Genomic DNA, 19,784 nt, shown 5'->3' with positions numbered 1-19,784 from the left:
TTGGCAGATGATTGTTTTCTAGCTGAGGGCAAAAGAAAAAAGAAAACAAAACTTCAAATAAAACACAGGATCTGAGTCAAGAGTCGTTCTCTAAAGTGCAAATTTGATGGTCCACAATCTTGAATAGCTAAAACGCCTGCATACTGGAAGGAACAGACATGAATGGGGAAGTTAGTTACAATCAGTGCCAGTTAATTTGTAGAAGGGAGGGGAAAGAGACAAAAAAAACCAGGAGATCAATACAGGTAAGTTTACCAGACTGTTCATTATGATATAACTTTCCCCTTCTCTCTGCCACACTGATCCTATACATGCTTCTTTACAAATGGGCTAGTTATGAGGCCAAAATGTAACCCAGAAAATTTTACATATCAATAGTAGGATCAAAATCTGTGATAGGAACAGTCAAGTTTAGTACATAGAAAGGCAGAAAAGAAAATGTGCTGAGAAAGGGGGAAAAAAGCCTTATTGTCCAAGGGGTTCAACCAGAGATAAAACCTATATACAAGCACATGGAGGTCAAAAAGATGGCCTTTCATTTCGTGTCATGACTGTTTGTTGGCTTCTTCTTCATATGCATTTCCTGTGCCATTTTGTACATAAGATGACCCCGAACCAAGGCCATATAAGTGGCCACAATATTTGGCATCGTCAATGTGATCTTCAAAGAACATCTAAAGAGTTAAAAGAGAGACATAAATTATTGCCAAAGAAAAGGCTCAGTTTAAATAGAACTACAGAAAGGCTTTAAAATGTTACTTTCTTTTTAGCCTAAGATACCAAATCCCAAGGTGCAAAAGATGATGTAATTAACATAACAACACACTTAACATGTTATCAAAATGTGCTATATGACATGATTCTTTAAAGTAAATCTGTCAAGGCACACAATCAGTCTTCCTGTGCACCCTTCCTGATAAAATGGCCAAATGCAATTTGTATTATCAGCTATCACTCACTTTTCTCCAAGTGTAACAAAGATATTTCTCCAACTGATTTCTGTGGAGTTTCTCACAACCGGCATATACTTAGCATCCATCATCAGTGCCTGTACTCTACCTACTCCTCAGTGTGGGAGTTTTCATCATACTCTGTCTTGAAATGGCAGTATGTATCGATTTATATTATAACGGTTTGGGGTGGGGAGAATGTTTGAGCACAAAACGCATTATGGAGATTAAAGAAATGCAGAAAGATGCATTTCCAGCTAGCTCCTCACGGAAGGGGACTTCATTTAATAAGGAACAGCAAAATTAAAGTAAATTTTATACTGAGACTGCATTTACACCTTACAAGTCTGAATTGCAAACAGAACCTTTCAGTGGAAGACATGAAATCCCATGATATTCCACCTTTCAGCCTCAGGTTTTCAAGCAAAGCCACAAATTACCCCACAAAAATAAAAAAGACACACATGCACACAAAAATTTTTCACCCTAAAATCTTCACAGCAACCCTGGACATCCCAGTGGCTGACATTCTGAGTCATCATCAAAATCAGAAATCTAAGACAGCCACAATCACGCAGGAGCAGTGTGGACACAATACACAATCTAAATGTAGAGGACTGCATATACCACACAGGCTGTAAAACTTCTCCCTTCAAGCTTTGCTCTTAGCAGCAGAGTCCGGATGGCAAGTTCTGTACTGCAGGAACTAGAGACCTCAATTAAAAGTTTTAAAGCCCCCAGCAGTTCTTGAAGAAATAAACAGGTAGGAAAATCCCAAAACAACAGCTCTACTGTTGTAGTATCAATATTTAAGTATTTCTGATGGGACGAAAAAGATCACTAACTTTTTTGGCTGGCATTCCCAAACTCAGCAAGCAAGTTGCAACTCCTTCACCACAGTTATGAGCAAAATTTTGTACCGCTAAAAGCATTGTAAAATGAAGTTTTTTTCACGCAGAAATCCATTGTTAAACAATTAAGTCTACTGAAAAGGCTTTAAAAATGCACATTAAGTTTAATTCTCTCTGCTGACTACTGTGTCCTTATCTAGAAATGCTGTATTTGCAAAGAACCTGAAAGCACTGAAAAAACCCATCATAATCAATACATCTTTGTTGGCTTAATTAAGCAAGTCTCTTGCACTAAAAAACCTCAACGATTTCTACTTCTCCCAGTAAGAGCTTTTGGTAACACAAACTGCATCTCATTAGAGAAGCAATCATGGGTTTGAACCTTTTCCTCTAGAAAACTAATTTGAAAGGCAGTATCTTAGGCATCATTCTCATCCACTTTCCCTTCCCCTTTATTTGTTTTGGATTTTGTTTCAAACTCAGAAGTGAAAGATTAACAATACCGGGCAGATGGCCGTTAGCCACACTGGGCTTGGATCGTACCAGAAACACAATCCTTTCTATTGCATCTATAGCCCATGACCTGCTTGACAACTGCAACAGTTCCAGCAGAGGCAGAACAGAGTGTTATGATGAGCAAACCACCTTAAATCACAGCATTTACTTTTCACCTGCTGTCTCAGTAGTATTTGTCAGGAACTTCTGCTTATTTTCTCCTTTATACAAAAAGCTGGATTACAGGAAATGGACACCTCAGCATACAATCCTGAACCTTATTAAAAATGAGGTTTCCTATTGCCATCTGTTTTGACACGGTAAATGACACTGAATTGCTGGCAGAATGCCACGTTCAGATGCACTGGCATTTGTCCACTGCAACTGCTTTCCAGAAGAGGTCCGTTCAACATTTGTTTGTTCTGCTAATGCAAAATATCCTAATCTCTTCCTGTTGCGCACAGGCAAGTATCAAGGAACAGTGAAGCTCGTAAGACCTGGTTTCCCTTGCTGCAAACCTTGAATTAATTGATCAATGTATAATCTTTTAGAACCTGAGTTAATCTGTGCTTTACTCAATGGTAAGGAACAAATGCATGGACATTCTCCACAGCAGCCTGAAAGTCATTATTTAATATACCTATAGCCTGCAAGTTTAGCTAGAAGCGGCCAGTCGACACTCTTTCACCCCCTCTAGGCCTGTCACAAGCAGCAGTGCATACCAGCTGGGTATTACACTGAGCAGAAGCTCCAAAAAAACCCAAAAACTGGCTTGAGTATGGTCACCCAGAAAGGAGTCTTGCTCCAGCAGCTCGTAACACTGCAGCAGCCACCTAAAAAGAAGTACCCTGCAAAACAGGGAAGGAAAAAAACCCAAAAGCAAAACCCCACCAAAAATCCAAAAGCCAGGCACAGGCTGGAAACAGGAAGCAATACTCACTCACAGCAGCTAAGCAGTAAACCAGTGGGCCTGGTTCACACTTATTCTGGGGAAAATGCAGGTGGTCTTATTTTTGTCAAGAAAGGAGTGACCCCTGAAGCCCTTCAGAGACCTCCTTAAAATACAGCAGACTTATCAGAATCAGCAATTCCATCTGACTATCACAGCACATTACTATCATGGAGATAAAACCAACACATCCACCTACTTCTCTCATTTTGAAAAAGGCCATTCCTGTGAGTAAAGAATCAGATCCTGCCTGATGCTGTGGTCCTATCCTTTCCAGCTCTAACTGCTCAGCCACTTCTTGTAATCCACCCTGAAAAAGAAAACATTTTTGTTAACTGCTGAAAAAAAATTGAATCAGAAAAATGAGTAGCTATAACAGTTATTATACTAGATAAATACACACCTGGAGAATGAAACTTTCAGTATCAATAGCAGCATTAGAATTCTGTGTCAGTATTGATTAAATAAAGCAGTATCTGTGACCAACAAAACTACTACTCCCTCGTGTTCCACCTTTTCCAGTAACCAGATGTCATTACTTAACAAAACAATTCCTTCAAGATGCTGAAAGGATTGGCAACGCTGAAGAACAAAACCAGGTGTTCCTGTACTCCTTCTATGAATGAAAGTTTAAAAGGTAAAAGCGTTGTTCTACAAACACAAGAATTCAAGTGTTTACAAATGAGGTGCCCATATGCCTCCATGTGTTAAAGTATCTATGCTTCCTTTGAAACAGACCTTTTTCTTTCCACTTACCTTTCAACAATTAAGTTGAGGGTTTTTCCACTTCCCTTCACAAAAACTGAGAGTATCCATAAGTATCTAGAACACTACAGGGAGTCCAGGAAAATGTTACAAAGCAGGCATTTTAGAAACCAGGTGGTAGAGTAAAAAAGGAAGAAAGTGCCCGCTCCATCTCTACAAGACATTCTACCCCTCTTTAAAGTTTGTTTCATTAGCTGACATAAGAGGCTAGGAAAAAAAACATGCAAAAAAATTCATTGTCTTGCAACTAGTTTTCTAAGATACTAAAATCCAATGGTATAGCCAGCTTTTCTGTTAGAGATGTATATTTAATAGTCACATGTGTAACGAAGCCTACTTAAAAAAGTATATAAACATCTCGCATACAAAAAGGGAACAATTTAAAACTGTAATTGTCTGCTTTGAATGTTGATCCATGGTTTAAAAGGACAGACTGTGAAGCTGTAGACATCACTACAAGCTGCTCTTAAAGGTAAAACTTCTCCAGTTTTGAAGCTAATTTTCTTCCCAATAAGCTTATGTGAAAAACTAATGCCTTAACTGCAGAATGACTAAATAAACCTCTTTTTAGCACTGCCCCCCTCCCCCCCCCCCGCCCCGGTAATAACCACTCTATGTAGAAGCAAACCCATCAGAGGTTGGTTTGGTTTCACACAGGTAACACAGATCAGTTGAAGGATAGACAGGTTACATTGTAACTGCAGTCTCTTAAAGCTGTAAGCTACACTGTGAGCACATAATTTCGTACTTCTTTTTTTAATCATTAAGCCATAAAGCTACTGGAAATAGACTAAAGCACATGCACAGTCTTTAAGGTCTAGAAAGATTTAAAAAAAACCAACCAAACAAACAGCAAAATCCTTAGTGCTGGCACAAGCTTTGCAGGGCAAAAATGTTGCACAGAGGCAATACTTTTAAAGAAAGACTGCCCAGTATCCAAGTTCACCTTTCCTCACACTCTTAACCCCTGTCAAGTACAGGAAGGCAAGCAATAAGAAGCAAAAGCATAACAGTCAAAGTTAAAACTCAGAGCAACAAAAATAAAGTCTGACCTGAAAATCAGATCAAACACTATGAAAATTCCTGTGAATCTTATGGCAACAGGTTTGGGCCCAGGTTTTAGTTTTGTTTAAAAAGATGGACGCTTCAGTAGTGACATTCCCAGGTAACACGTACAAACCAACATGAAAACCTAGTATTGGTATGGCTAGTTTTATTCTAGCTTGAGCAGCAGGAATACAGTTTACAGAAGTCCAAGATAAAAGTAAGTCTATACACTATACAGTTAAACACAGAAGCTAGCTTGTTTTATTTATGTGCTTGCAGTGTTCAGATGTTGTACCTAAACGTGCTCAGTTATTTAATTTACACTGTCAAAAACATGTGGAGGGTTGGTGGGCAGGCGAAAAAAAGCACATATCCAATACGGGCATGTTCTCCACTTTCCAACTCCAATAATGAGCTGTTAGAGTTAGCAACAGCAGTTAGGCCCACACCCTTTCAAGGCACCATTTTCTGTTCCTAAACCCTCTTCTTCCTCAAGTTGCAAATTAACGGTGCCTCATCATCAGGTTCTGCTAGCTGTAAGACTATCTACTCTAGCTTCAAATAACTTTGAAGAATCAAGAATAAAAATCAGTAGTATTTACACAGCAGCTGCAAGCTCTGGAATGTAGTTTAAAATTTACAGTTAACAGCAGCCTACAGAAGAATGCTTTGAAAATAGTGCTTTTAATGGTATATATCCATTTATAAATATATCACACACCACTTGTGTGTGGAACTTCTTGGTCTATAACTGCAATAATTACAGAATAAAATGTGTTTGTCTCTGAAAATTAATAAGCTATTGAGATTCTCTTTCAGGCAAGACTTTTGCACTCCAGGTAAGAACATTTTTACTCTTAGAGGAGAACGACAAATTCTTTCCAAATTCTCAGAGTACTGGTCTTTCAAGAAAAAGGCCACAGAATGATTTACATAATCACATGACCATAGTCAAACAGCAAATCCACTTCAAATTCTCATTTCATGCCACTGGTACCAGAGTTCACTGTTCTGTACAAATCCCCATATAAAAGCAAGTTTCCAACAAGGTCTATAAATCTACATAATTACTTAGAGTTGCCATTACTATCAAAAGGTTTGGAATAGTCTACATAGAAAGATTTTTAGAGAACAAGCAAGAATTTAACCTATGCTACATTAATATCTCAAGTTAACTCCCAATCTGCATGCCAGTAAAGTACATCCATGTCCATTTAAGTTAACATACTGTAAATTCACAGACTACTTAATTCCACAAAAATAGCACCAAACAGCTTCCTAATCCTGGAGCATATTTCTCTTCTTAATGCCACAAATTCTTTTTTGGGTGTGTGGGGGCAGGAAGTGGGAGATCTACAGCAAGTCAGTGACTTTCATATGAAAAATAACTTAGACAAGTCAATAAAGGACAACTGCACAGCAGTTCAATTCACTGCAATTTAATAAAGATTGAAAGTGACACACATTAGGAGACAGTGCATGCATTTTTAGTCACAACACTGAGCATTTAGCAATTTTAGACAGCTGCTCTCAGTACAGTACAAGTTCACCATCATTTCATCACTGGTAAATTTGGAGGGGTAGGGTAGTCCACATCCTTTCCCCTGCTGTCATTACAAGTCTGCAGGTTAGGTGACAGGATCAAGATTTACTGCAGGAAAGCTGACCTACATATTCAGCTGGGGGGGGGGGGTGAGGGGTGGGGCGGGTGTGTTTAAAAAAAAATAAATCACCCTTGTTCTTATAGTTTGCTGAAATAAGACCTGTGAAGAAGGTTTTTCTTGTCTTCAAAAAAAACATTAGTGTCTCTAAACAATACAGGTTACACACAACTATGTCTTAATGAAGTGACAGGAAATACAGTCCCCTCCTCCCCAAACCCACTGGGAATGTCACCTCTGGAACAGTGACAGGGAACATCATTCTGTCACCTTTCCTACATCACTAAAGTTGGATTATACACTCTGTTCTTGGTTAAGTGTGTCACCACCACTAAGACACCAGATGCTTTACTTTGCTTCACCAGGAGTGAGAAAGTAAGTGTGGGGTTTTTTTGGGTCCCTTCCCCTCCTTTAAGACTGCTGAAGCTTATTAACATTTCCTTTTCTCTTCTGGTCTCTGTGGAGAAAAACTGTTTCTAAGATGTTTTTAATACTCAGCTATTTGCGCTGCTGATTATACCAATAACAACTCTAGATGAACACAGGTAATTATACTTTTCTTACTAACTGGGAGGTCTCCATTTTCAACATTAATTTGATTAACAAAAGGATTTACAAAATTTACTTCCCACACAAGTAGGCTACTACTTAGAAGTGACATACTCTTAGTTTATCTCAGAAAGAAACAGAGGACTATAAACCCCACAGAGATCACTAGTTCAGCACGACGAAGTGGCAAGCCATCCCTTAGTTAGTCTTTGGTTGTACTACAGTCAGTGTTCTCTTTTTCATGCAGGTTCTCATTAAGAAAGCCTAGAGAATTGAGTTACTTTCCATAAAAGCAGCAAGTCATTAATTGCCTCAGATGAGCGATGCACCTCATTCCAGCAGCAGTCCAGACTCTTACAGTTCTTTGGCAAGTAAAGCTGTTAGCAATCCCTGTAGCATCTTTCTTTCACTTGCTGTCTTCCCTTCACATACTTAGTTCCAGTTTCCATTCATTCTCCAGTGCAATAAAGTATCCAAATTTTACGGCTGATAGAGTAAGCCAATTAGTATCCCAGCTGGCCTGACATGAGAGATTAGTTTCTAGTACTGCATTTTTTTCCTAGAAGTCACATGTTGTCCCTGAACATACACTGTTGTTTATCTTTCCTTATGGGGCCATCTGAAACATTCTTCGCTCCATTCCTCTTCCCAAGACACTTCCACAGCATCATCGTTGCCATTACCTTTGCCAAGACGACTGCAGTCCTTTAGTGGACTGCACAATGAGGAAATAAGAGTATACGAAACCCATCAATTCTTATGGTTCAAGAAGTGAAGGATTCATTCCAAACATGGGTTTATCATCTGTCAAGAAAGACTGGCCACTGTAAATACAGTATCAACATGCTATTTTTAACTGGTAAGCAGTTAATGTGTGCTCCTGCCTGCTTCTATCAATAGCCTTTAATATTAAATATATAAAGCTTGAGACAACAATACTTAGTATTATCAAAGCAAAACAAAAAGATAAAAATATAGAAAGTAAGTACTTTTAAGCAGAAAGGACTCTGTCTCCAAACCCAGAATTTGTTCTGAGCCATTAACAGATTACTTACCTTCAGATTTTTGCAACTCTTCATGAGATATTTTACATCATAGATGACAGGGAAAAACAATCGCAGTATCTCAAAGAAGTCCAGCTCTTCTTCAGGTAAATTAGAGTTTGTCAGGATTTTGATTAGATAGCCAAAGTCATATCCACTGCAAATAAATAACAAAAACAATATAAGCAAATAACTTAGAAGCATCCTTCTCGCTTCCAACATCAAGACTTCATTATACATTAACAGGACATTTTGCCTAATTTCAATGCAATTAAGACTGACTCTTACAAAAGACTAAGCCTCAGTGTAAATGGCCCCATTGCAGATTCCAGAGAAAACATTTTAATTTAGTCTGAATGAGGCTGAGTGAAGCAAAAAGATCTGCATACAGGAGTTTCTCTAAATCCTGAAACAAGGTAGTGGTGCTGGGGCTTCATCTGATAACAAGAACTTGCACCAGAAAAACTCCTAGCTGGGTCCTTTCACACAGATGGGAGTTTTTCACTACAAACTGAGACAGAAAGACTTCTACAGTCCTCAAAATCCAAAAGATTCATGAGTTTCCAGAGCCAACACGTGTTTATGCCTGGAGGCAAGTATCACCCTCAGCAACGAAGAAGAGCATATTGTCTTTCAACTTTCCCAATTAAATCAGCACACAGACAACTGAAAAATTTAATAGCTTGTAGACTATTACTCTTTTTGGAGGCAAATACAGAGTAAGGTGGAAAAATTTTTGTGCATACATGTAAGTCAGCAGGAGGCAGCAAGATAACTGAGCAGTACAGGTGTGATGGAAGAAACTGAGGTATTACATTGTGTGAGTGGTGGAGAGAAGAGTTCGGAAAGGCTTCCTTCTCAATAGTTTGACTGAAGAAAGCAGACATAGAAATGAGATGTGGCAGTAAAAGGGGAAGCCATGCACTTTTACAAAGGGTTATTGAGAGGAAACAGAGGGTTTAAAGCATAGGAAAGACAGATGTCAGGTATTAAGTAGGACTGAACACCACAACAAAAAACAATGATGACTAGTTATGCTTTTCCCTGGGAAGGCAGAGATTACAAACCAGATTATTCATGATTTTATCATGAATCTAATCCATTCTGATCCCTTGTACTTGCAGTATTGCTCATGCACATATGCACTGAACTAGATAGAGGAATAATACATTCTCTTCTTTATTACTACTTTTGCATTGAACCAAATTAGTTGCTAGGTTTTATTGACATGCAATTTTAAAAATGCCTGTACTAACAAAGATGATGAAAAAACACAGCAGGGCTGCTTCTACTGAAGGCTGCATCAGTTTTGCTGCTTAAGGAACCTTAGCGTATAGCTGAGAGATAATTCAAGTGAATGGGTGGCCACCACAGACTCCAAATTCTCCATTTAATACTTCGTGTTCATTCTTGGTTACATGAGGATCATACTCAAAACCAAGAATTTTGCAACTTGGTAAATATTGACTGAGATCTTTAACTATGAGATGAGTAATACAGAAGACAAATCAGTTAAGAGCACTGTACTACTGATCCTGCAGATATTTAGTACCCATAAAGACTGGTGATTTCTGACACAGGCTCAAGGCTTTAGCTTGCATACTTAATGTAAAGAGGGTTGCTTTTTGTACCTTTTGTATACAATGGGGTTCTCTACACCATCTTTACCTTATGAATTTCTAGACAGAAGGTAGAAAATCTTGAACATACTGGGAATAAATGGATTGTTTGCTGAAAGTCCATTAATACAAGATACACAAAAGGAATGGACTACTGCAGCTCTCCCATGGGGGTTTCCAGTGCTCTAAACAGGAATTTCATGTTGAACGAATCCCACACTGCATCTGGTGCTTTGAAGCTGTGCTGGCAGCACTCCAGTCTCCACAGCAGCAGCCACTGGCCACAGAGCAAAGGAGCCAAAGATAAAGGATTTCAGCCAAGTCTTACAAAGTAAAAACCTGTAGTATACTTGGCAAAAACAGTAGCTTGGAAGCTTAATTTTATTAGATCACCTATTTGGGGGGAGGGGAGGGCAAAGTGAAGGGGAAGCCTGTATTGGCATAAAGCCCTCTATAGAAAAGAAAAAAGCCGCATTAGTAAAAAAGACTGTTCGGAAAGATGCAAAAAAGACTGTTCAGGATTAAGCAGACTTACTCCTCTAGAGATTAGAAAGCTTATTAACTCACTATCTGACATCAGTCATCCTTGTAGCTCAAATGTAACAGCCATACTAAAACTTTTAAAGTGAAGAAAACAGTATTTGTGCTTCTCTTAAAAAATAAAAAGTTTGACTCCACTCCTCTCCCAAAAAAAATTATGTACATGACTGAGTTACTAGAAAACAGATGCTCTTGAACAATTCCAATTTCTGTTAAGAAGGAAGTACTGTAAGAAAAGTCAAAATTCATTTACTGTCTGCACTGAGAGGGAGCAAGCTATCATAAACCTGCCATTTCGATGAAGAATTATATATAAGTATATATATATTTTTCCCTTGGAGATTGAAGCAGATTCTGTCACTCTGGGATCCTCATGCAGAAGAAGGGAACAGGATATCTGAACAGTGGATTTAACAGGCATGATTACCCTTCCATTGCATGACAGCATTCAGTCAGGTATCTATTCTTGGATCCTAAGCATGGGTTAGTTTTAGTCAGCTCAACCAAATGATATCTCACATTCCTTAAATTCCAGCTGCTTACACTTAGTCCCATTGTGCTCCTAACAACCATCAGAAACTCCACTTTACTACTCACAATACAGTATTCAAGTTATTTACATAATCTTTTTAGTATACTTTTCAGGGGTAATATGCTCCAGCCATCCAAGCTTACACAGACATAGGAACTGTCACTCCGACTCAAGACTATAATGTATCTAGTTCAAAAATTGAGTGGTCACTGCTGAATACTAACAGAAGGGTAAGAAAGTCCACAGTGAGCAATTATGTAATTACCTGCTCATTAAAGAAGTTTTTTTCTAATCCTCTAAGAGGCAATTAGTGGTTGGTTTATACCCTGAAGCACATAGGCTTCCTTTCCTTAAAAAGCTTTCACCATTTCCAATATAATCACCTAAAGTTACTTAGTGCAGCTAGCCACAATCCCTGGAGCTATACAGCAACATAAGCACTCTTACAACCTTTATTTTTTTTCTCTTTTTTCTTTTTCCACTGAGCATGGACAGCTGTAGGCAACAAGACCATGGAAAAGATCAAATGTGCCTCTATTTCTTTCCCTTACTATCCAGAAAGAATTCAGATAGCCAATTAACAATGAATTCTACAAGCACCAAGTCTCTGAAACAAATCAAAACCTGACAGAGCTGAAAAAGCTTTACTTCATTTTATAACTGGCTAATACAAATGAGCCAACAGATTAAATTTTACTGAAATCAGTTAGACACAAATGATTATTGAAATACAATAGCTTGGAACTTTCCAGCTTCCCCAAAACATCTGGGTTAAGGCATGTTTGCACAGAGCCTCCAAAGGTAGACTGAGGAGGCTGCACACAGGTGGACACTCAAGCTTCACCAGATCATTTAGTTCAACATCCACAAAAAAAGTGTTTGAGCTGTTCCGTTTTATAACTTGCTAGACTGCCAAGCACTCACAGCTCTCTTGACTGCAACAAGCATTAGAAATTTGGGGCTTCCCTCTCCTCTCTCATGTACTCAAATACATTTTAACACACACGAAAGATTTGATGGAGTCACTTATGAAGGTGCAGTACACAAGAGTCTCTGACAGTGCACGTTTCTTTGTTCATGCCTGGCAGAACTGCAGGTCCACACAGATTTGCCAATACATCAGGATGCCAAGGCAGCTACATCAAATGCAGAGATAAAAAGCACACAAAGAAAACTATTTGAGAAGCTAAGAACTTAGAAATAAACTACTTAAGAGTTCAAGGAAATCAAAGACTGAGAAATGAAACAAAACCAAAACCTAACCAAAACATAACCTCACACTCTAAGACAGGAGTAATTCTTCTCTGCCCACTTCCTAAGAGACTGAATTTTTGAGGGTTAGTAGTAATTCAAGCATTTTAAGGAAGCAGAAGCAATAGTACACTCAGTAACTATCAAGCACAGCTTTTTCAGCAGGCAAAGAACTACTGCATGGAGACCCTACATGAAACATTTTCAACTGAGCTGTCACGCTGTTTTAAGTTTCCACTAATAGAATATAATCACAATCAACCTAATATTTGTTTAGAAACAGCTGTTTACTATTCTTTGTGGCACATTTTATGTGACCTATGCTTATTTATAGCTTTGTGCAATCTTAGCTTTCTCAGAACTTAACCCACTATGCCAGGGTTTTGTGCTGAAGATAGTATCAACTTGCTCTGTCGAGCACAAAAGCCTTTAAACACTCTGTGACTTCAAGCAGAGTTGTGGATAATCAGTGTTTGACAAACATTTGCTGGAATAGCATTTTCAGTGAAGCCCACATCAGAAACCCACTTTAGCACAGATGAAACTGGACTTCAGTAAAGCCATTCCAAAAACCCTTCATAAGCCACGCTAGTAAAAGTGGTATTATTACACATAGTTTGCACTACACTTTGACCAGCATATTAGTCAGGAATCACACACAATCAATATAAATATGCTTGAAAAAGAATCCCTAGTGTAGAAATGGCTCAGGTATTCCTTTTGCTAGGACAGCTTACACTTGGCCCTTAAAGTTATTAGGCAATATTGGAAAAACACTGTTTTGTAGCTGTAGCTGCTTCAACATGGCAGCATCTGTTGATGTACTAGTTACACACATAACATGCCTCCCCCCGCTTCTCCTGAACCATCCAAGTTATTTTACTGTAGTCAAGCGTAAATCACAAATACACATATAAGAGCCCAGAATAATGGAGTTAAGAAGCTGAAAGAAACTTAGTTTACTAATTCAGCCTTTGTAGTTATTTTGACACAGCATTCTTGTTCCAGTATTTTTCCCCAAGGTGCCAACCTAGTAGCAAGATAGCAAGAGTAAGATTATTTTAGAGTCATATTGTGAGTCAAGACAGCTGTATGTGGAAGATGTAGGCAGATTAGGTGACAAATGTTCTCAAAGAGGATTTTTTTTGTTGTTGTTAACTGTCTTTTCTCCCCACCCCTCCCTGCCTTTTGGAAGTTCAGTCTAACACTTGCTTTCCACAAAGCAAGTCAAAATGATGAATTTGCAACAGGCTGTTATATGCACCTTTCTACTACTGTTTTACATTCCTTGCTGAAGCAACCCTTATTTTTTCAGTTGGTTAATAACATAAATACTTCTCTAATTCCATGTGACTTTCCTCCAACATCCCCCCCCCCAAGATTTAATACTTAAGGATGAAGAATTTGGGTTTTTTTCTAATTTTGTCATCTACATATTGCCACCCACCAAGGTACCATGCATGATAAACAAGAATAAGGCTGTAAGGAAACCACTAGTCTCAGCTAAAACATTTGCTCTACCTTTGTTGACTTGCTTAGCAGCCAACATTTAAGATGGTAACTTGAGGGCATTACATAGCTAGCAATAAGCCTTTAAACCCACTGCTGCTTGCAAAAAGTGCAAATTATTTCTGGCATGTAGTTGGCTATACAATGACTGCTGCATAAGTTTTGAAGTGTTCAGTCTTATTAATACCTAAAGATCTTTTGTATCTTGACAGATTCATAGAGATTTTTAGCATTCACATTTCTATTTCTACTTGGAAGATGAGTTCCTGTGATGGAATAAATAGTAAAATATATTCATTACTGCAGCTAGAATTAAGGCTTCTCAGGGCTCTCCTCCTAAGGTGAGTAATTTTCATCTGCCCAGATTACCAGATTTAAAAGGAATTTAAAAGTGCTTTATAAAACTCTTCACTGATAATTCTGTGGCTTCTCCCATGAGACAAACAATATTTGCTCAAGAATTACTTAGGAATAGTTTGCTTTTATCATTATTACTATTATTACTTGCATGTGTGATATTAAAAGATATAATGCCACCTGCTGGCTTAGGAGTTTCATGTTTTTCTGGTTTACAGTTTTCTATTGCAGCGTAAACACCAATAATAAAACACAAGTACCACCATGTTCACTCTATTCTTCTGAAACAGAATGGTGCTATAGGTATTACAGCAGAAATATTTTCTGAGTCTTACCAACCAAGATACATGCTATATGCACTATCAGGTGTACACCACTTAACACATGAGAAGTGAAATCCAAGCTCTAGAACTCAATAATCAATACTGAAAACTCAAATACTTAACATGCAGAATTTACCTATGAAAGGAAAGCCACTTCACTCCTTCGCACAGTACAACTCCTGATGTCATAAGCAGTTCTGCAAAGTACTGTGTCTCAATTCCTTCTTCTTCATGCTTTTTAAACTGGATACCAGATGTTGTCAACAGTTCAATAGAGTCCTGGGCATACATATCTTCTCTAAAAACAGAGAGGAAAAGTAAATTTTCAAAATCTACAGACCTCAGTGATTACAAACCTGGTAGCATTTCTTTTTTGCTACTCATTCCACAGACTTTACTAGCATAGAGCAGGAGAAACTTCACTTTCTTCCATGTTAATTACAAAAAAACCCCATTTTTCATAGCTTTTGTTAACTTTCACTAGCATTTCGCCATTCCTGGCACCTCCATTCTCACCTCCTTCATAAAAAAACCTAGTTCCAGCTCCTCTCCCAGCTACCTAGAACTCCCCTTTTGCAAATCTACAGAGGAAAGTGAAGGTATGAATACAGATAGTTCACCAAATAAGATCCATTACTTGAACTGTGATGACTTAATTATAACAGTTGGAGCACTAGCATGTTACATTATAGAATTAGGAACAGTACACTCCAGACCCCAGTGCTGTGTTAATTCTGTGGATAGTATTTTCCCACACATTTCTTGTAATTTAAGCTTACATAAATGTTTAGACACAGGCTCATCAAAACTTCCTTCTCACTACAACTGGAAATTGAGTACTTGCTCCATCTAGTCAATCCTTAAAATTCAGGTAGCCTAATGTTTTCTTTCTAAACAACCAACTTCAACAGCTATATTTCGGGTCTAAAATTTAACAAGATGGAAAAAAATTCCTCTATGCCTTGTTTGATCCCCTCTTATTCTTGTATTTATTCCCTTTACCACTAACATTTTTGTAAAGTCTTAAGGAATTTGTGATAAAATAGATGGTTTTTTTTTTCCTAAAGTTTAATCTATATCACCTTAACAAAGACATAGAACGTTTCACTAAAAAAGAAAAAAAAAGCAAACATGGCTCTACTTAGAAGATGATATTCATACTACTGTCCACAACAGAGTATTCTACAAAGGCTCTTCAGTGTATGGTTTTCAATTTTAATAAAAAAAAACCCAAACACAAAAAAAACAAAACAGACAACCAATATATCAAATTTGACTAGATTCAGTCATAGACTTATATTCCTTATTCCTAATAGCAAGTCATCATTCATCAGAACATAAAGATACATTCTCAAAATGTGTTGTATCTTTTTTCCTCCCTCCCACACAGCTGCTCATTAGTTCTCCAGCTTTAAGGCATCAGCTTCCCAACACCTGTCCATCTCCACAACACATTAAAGAACCTATCCAAAACAAACACGCCTATTTTACAAAAAGAAGTTTTAATTCTAGTTTGTTGCTCTGCACTAATCAGGTGGATAGTTGGAGAAATATTTATGCTCTTTAAAAGCACACTATAACACCACCTGGCTGGAACCACACACAAAAAATTACCTCCTAGGAACAGCCAACAGCTGTTTTGCTTTAGGAGCAGAACACTTGGCACAGTGCCACTTCCCAAAAGGAAGTTTAAAAACAGACAAAAATAAGTAATTTCTCCACCCATGTAAAAAAAAAAAACAAACAACAAACCCCACGTTTCATGCAGCACTTACCTAGCTTACCTTTTTGTACAAAATGCCCCCAGTGAACAAGTAACAAGTTAGTTAGGTGACTACCTGTATCTTGCCTTACTATCTAGGCAGCATCTGCCACAAATGGATAGAAAACTACTTTTGTTTTCAGTTGCTTGACATTAAGTAGACCTTTGAAGCTCAGAAAGGAAATAAAACATAACACAGGCTCTTCTTCCCAGATCACAGTTTGGAAGTTATTCATTCGTTCTTCCTCTTTCTCCTACACTTAGTAGGATTAGCATATTCTTCTACTAAGACGATGGATAACTTCCATGCTGCATTTATACGGCCAGGTAAGTTTAGAGATACCAAAATATCAAATCTGCACTTCCTTTTCTTTCAAGAGGTACTTCAAACAAAACTAAAAAAAAGAACATGTCATTCCTCAGACAAAACTGATTTGTGACAAGCCACAGCACTGCTTGTTTAGAAAAACAGAAAGATCAAGAGAGACAGCAGCAGCTTTTTTCTTTGCAAGAACCCCAATTACTTTGAAAACAAATCTTTTTATCTGCAGAAAAAAAAAAGGTCTGTTCTCTAAACCTCCTTTGTAGGCTGCAGTTTTAACTCACGTATATCAAGCTGTCCAGTGATCAGCTTGTAACACAACTGCCAAAAAACCCCAAGCCTTCAACACATTTAAGTTTGAGAAGTGTTTGCACTGATACTCAACTCAGACCATATGAAAACCTACCAGACCAGTTACGTTTACTTCAGGAAAAAATTCAAGATACTAGTAACCTTGTCAACTACCTGCTAAAGATATAATTAGAACTCCACAGAAGCGTCTCATCCCCCTGGAGAAGTTAGGTTTATACTTAAAGGTTTATCACTGATAAAAATCACATTGTGAAATAAAGTTTACAACACTATTCCAACAGACAGTAAAAATCAGCCTGCTTTTTAATCAACACTTTACACAAAATAATCCAGAACAAAAATCTCCACAGGAGCTAGGCTGTAGAATCAATAATCCCTTTCAACCTATTATAGAAGAAAATTAAAATACAGTAGCTTAATAGAATAAGTTGCTTTGAAAACACGAGAAAAGCTGCTGCAGTATTAAAAAGTTGACAGTATTTTACCTAGAATATTATCTAGAACTTGTAAGCCTTTTAACAAGAGTAACATTAAAGAGGACAGAGCACACTTACTTTAGAACTTGTTGATAACATTTATCATATTTCTTTTTCAGTCACTTCAGTAACTTTACTTTTTTTTTCTTCACATGTTGACATTTTCCATTTCAAAATATGCAAAGAAACATGTAACTTCTATAACAACTAGTAAGAGTTAAACTAAGTTAAGCTAGAAGCACTCTGAAATGCTAACCAAGAAAAGGCAGGGCTAACTCTTGCACTAAGTATAAATGCCTCTTCTTAACACTTTTGCTGAAATTGCTTAGCATTTTTGACCAAATTACCAACATTAAGACAGACTGCACAGAAAAGAGGGAAGAAAGCATGTGTTTGGCTGACAAAAGTTTTCCTCACATAAAGTATCTATCATATTCCAATCATATAAAGAGTTGCTACAGTTTTCACAACTAATACATTTTCCCCAAGTCAGAAACATGCATTCAACAGCACAGACATTTAACACTTACGTTAAATTAAATTTAAAATTAAATTGCCAAGTTGAAGTTCCTGGAGGGTATTCTCCTTGCTCATTCATAAATGTCAGTCCTAGTTGAATTATTTTTAGCAAATCTACATTGCAGCGTAATAATTGGTACTGATAGTCTGCGTTGCTTCTGAATTCTCCAATAGGCCTTGCAACTACTCCTGGAAATTCTGTATCCTGTAAGAACACAATTAAAACTTCAACAAAAGACACCTATAAAAATTTACATTACTTATTTTTAATAAAACATATTTCAAGCATCTAACAGTTTCATAGCTGAAGAGTACTGTGTGTAAATTAATCTTTTAGAAAGGCAATAGATTAGGAACCTAACATTCATACAGCATTAATTCAACAGAATCCTTTATTAAGAATCCACTATTCTTTCAATGAAAACGGATGGACAACTTTATAACTTTAATTTACTAACTATCAAATGAAGTCATTGTGGGTTTTGGCAGTAATTTGCTAGATAAATATCAAGTGCCCACTTACCATAGCTACATAGTTATACTTCCGTATAACTTGACGAATTTTCTTCATCTCTTCATCCAAGTTACAAGCCCAAACTTCACAGATTCTCTGGCTATGGTCTACGGTAGCTGCTGGCATAGTGGGGGGCTTCAGAGACCATACATCAAAAGTTACACTTCACTGAGGACCAGTTTCATAAAGAGGACTTTCCTTTTTTAACCTAAGAGACAAAGAAAGCAAAGTATCAAAGTGTAACTTTTTATTCTTTATCTGAAAAAAAACCCGCTTAAAGCACCAGAATCAAGCTTTATTCTTCAGAATTTCATAAAAGCAGCACAACGTAGCCACCAAAAACACGCGAGTTTCAGCTATGTGAGTTCAGATTACTCTCTGAAACTAAAACCCTACGATTTTGTCAGGAACTTTTATTTCTTGCACAAAGCCAGGCAAACCGGCAAGGCCCACTAGTTCAACAGATAAAAGAGATACCTGAGCCCACAAGCGTTATTGCCCCACGGGTTAGGAGAGCACACCCCTGTGGATCCCACGGCTGCGCGCAACACGAAACGAAGCGGCAAAGTGACTGTTAGCGTTACGCCAAACTCGGGGACGCTGCGGACGACAAACAGCCGCCCAGACAGGCGGCCTCCCTGGGCAGGAGCAGCTCTTTCAGCCCGTACAGACCCCGCTAAACTGGAGAGCGGCGCGAAGGCACCGAAACACGGTCCAACCGACTCGGACTCACGCCCCGGCTGGGTTCCCGGGCACCTCCTCACGGGTACGAGGCCTTAAGAGCACCTCCAGCAGCCGCAGAGCCCGCCCTGCGCGGCAGCAGCCCTCCATGGGCTGCAATGGGGAAGGGCTTACCCTTTGCCCCCCGCCCCGGCCCAGCGCAGGGAGAGGATCCGCCGCCGAGCCCGCCTACCGGCGGCCCGCGAAAGCACCACCCGCCCCCAACGGGCCGCCGCCGCCACCGCCGGTGAGGCCGCAGGGCCTCCGCGGGGCTGCCTCAGGCCCGAGCGGGGCGCGCTTAGCCCGAGGCGAGGGGGGTACCGGACCGCTCTCGGATGCCTCACCCCGCCCGGCTCCCCGCGGCCCCCACCCGCCCCTCCCTCCCTTCCTCCCTCACTCACTCACGCTCTCGGGCGGGCCGGGCCGGGCCAGGCCGGGCCGGGCCGCGGCGGGTCTGGCGAGGCCCCGCGGCGGCCCCCGACGCCCCAGAGCCGCCAGTCGCCGCGCGAGACGCAGGAAGCGCTGACCCCGCCGCCCCGCCGCACAAAGCCATTACATCATCGCCGCGCGCCGCGGCCTTTCCCCCCTCACCTCTGACTCGACGACGGCGGCGCGGGCGGCGGCACCACCAATCGCCGGCCGCGCCGCCCTTCCTTCGCGCCCTTCCCCTCCACTCCCCTCCCCCGGCCGGGCGCGCGGCGGTGACGCAACGTGCGTG

General features: G+C 39.3%; 1 protein-coding gene across 4 annotated transcripts; it reads right to left on the bottom strand.

Moving 5' to 3' along the window:
- Positions 1–246: 246 nt before the first annotated feature.
- CNOT7 (CCR4-NOT transcription complex subunit 7) lies at positions 247–19,731 on the bottom strand. Of its 4 annotated transcripts, none has more exons than XM_049790962.1 (7): positions 19,658–19,731; positions 18,356–18,554; positions 17,844–18,037; positions 14,578–14,739; positions 8,323–8,467; positions 3,445–3,555; positions 247–674 (listed from the first exon to the last, which is right to left on the bottom strand). In XM_049790962.1, exons 2-7 carry the CDS (start codon positions 18,470–18,472, stop codon positions 546–548), a joined length of 858 nt encoding a protein of 285 aa, XP_049646919.1. In that variant the 5' UTR covers positions 18,473–18,554; positions 19,658–19,731; the 3' UTR covers positions 247–545. The 4 variants fall into 4 exon arrangements, with proteins under 4 accessions (XP_049646919.1, XP_049646927.1, XP_049646937.1 ...); XM_049790970.1 differs by lacking the exon at positions 19,658–19,731 and adding an exon at positions 19,468–19,619; XM_049790980.1 differs by lacking the exon at positions 19,658–19,731 and adding an exon at positions 19,472–19,619.
- Positions 19,732–19,784: the final 53 nt, after the last annotated feature.

The sequence above is a fragment of the Accipiter gentilis genome, chromosome 3 (assembly GCF_929443795.1).
Source record: "Accipiter gentilis chromosome 3, bAccGen1.1, whole genome shotgun sequence".
In the NCBI taxonomy this organism is placed as follows: Eukaryota; Metazoa; Chordata; class Aves; order Accipitriformes; family Accipitridae; genus Astur; species Astur gentilis.
The sequence above is the reverse complement of the archived record's forward strand: the minus strand, read 5'-3'. Positions and strand labels throughout refer to the sequence as shown.

What these genes read in the sequence shown, in the direction of transcription:
- CNOT7 (XM_049790962.1), bottom strand. Translation starts at nt 18,472, where the DNA reads ATGCCAGCAGCTACCGTAGACCATAGCCAGAGAATCTGTGAAGTTTGG. An exon ending in AAGTGGCTTTCCTTTCATAG is followed by an intron (nt 8,468 to 14,577) that starts GTAAATTCTGCA and finishes ATTTATTTGCAG; the next exon opens with TGGATATGACTTTGGCTATC. An exon ending in CCTTTTTCAAAATGAGAGAA is followed by an intron (nt 675 to 3,444) that starts GTAGGTGGATGT and finishes TTAACTCTTTAG; the next exon opens with ATGTTCTTTGAAGATCACAT.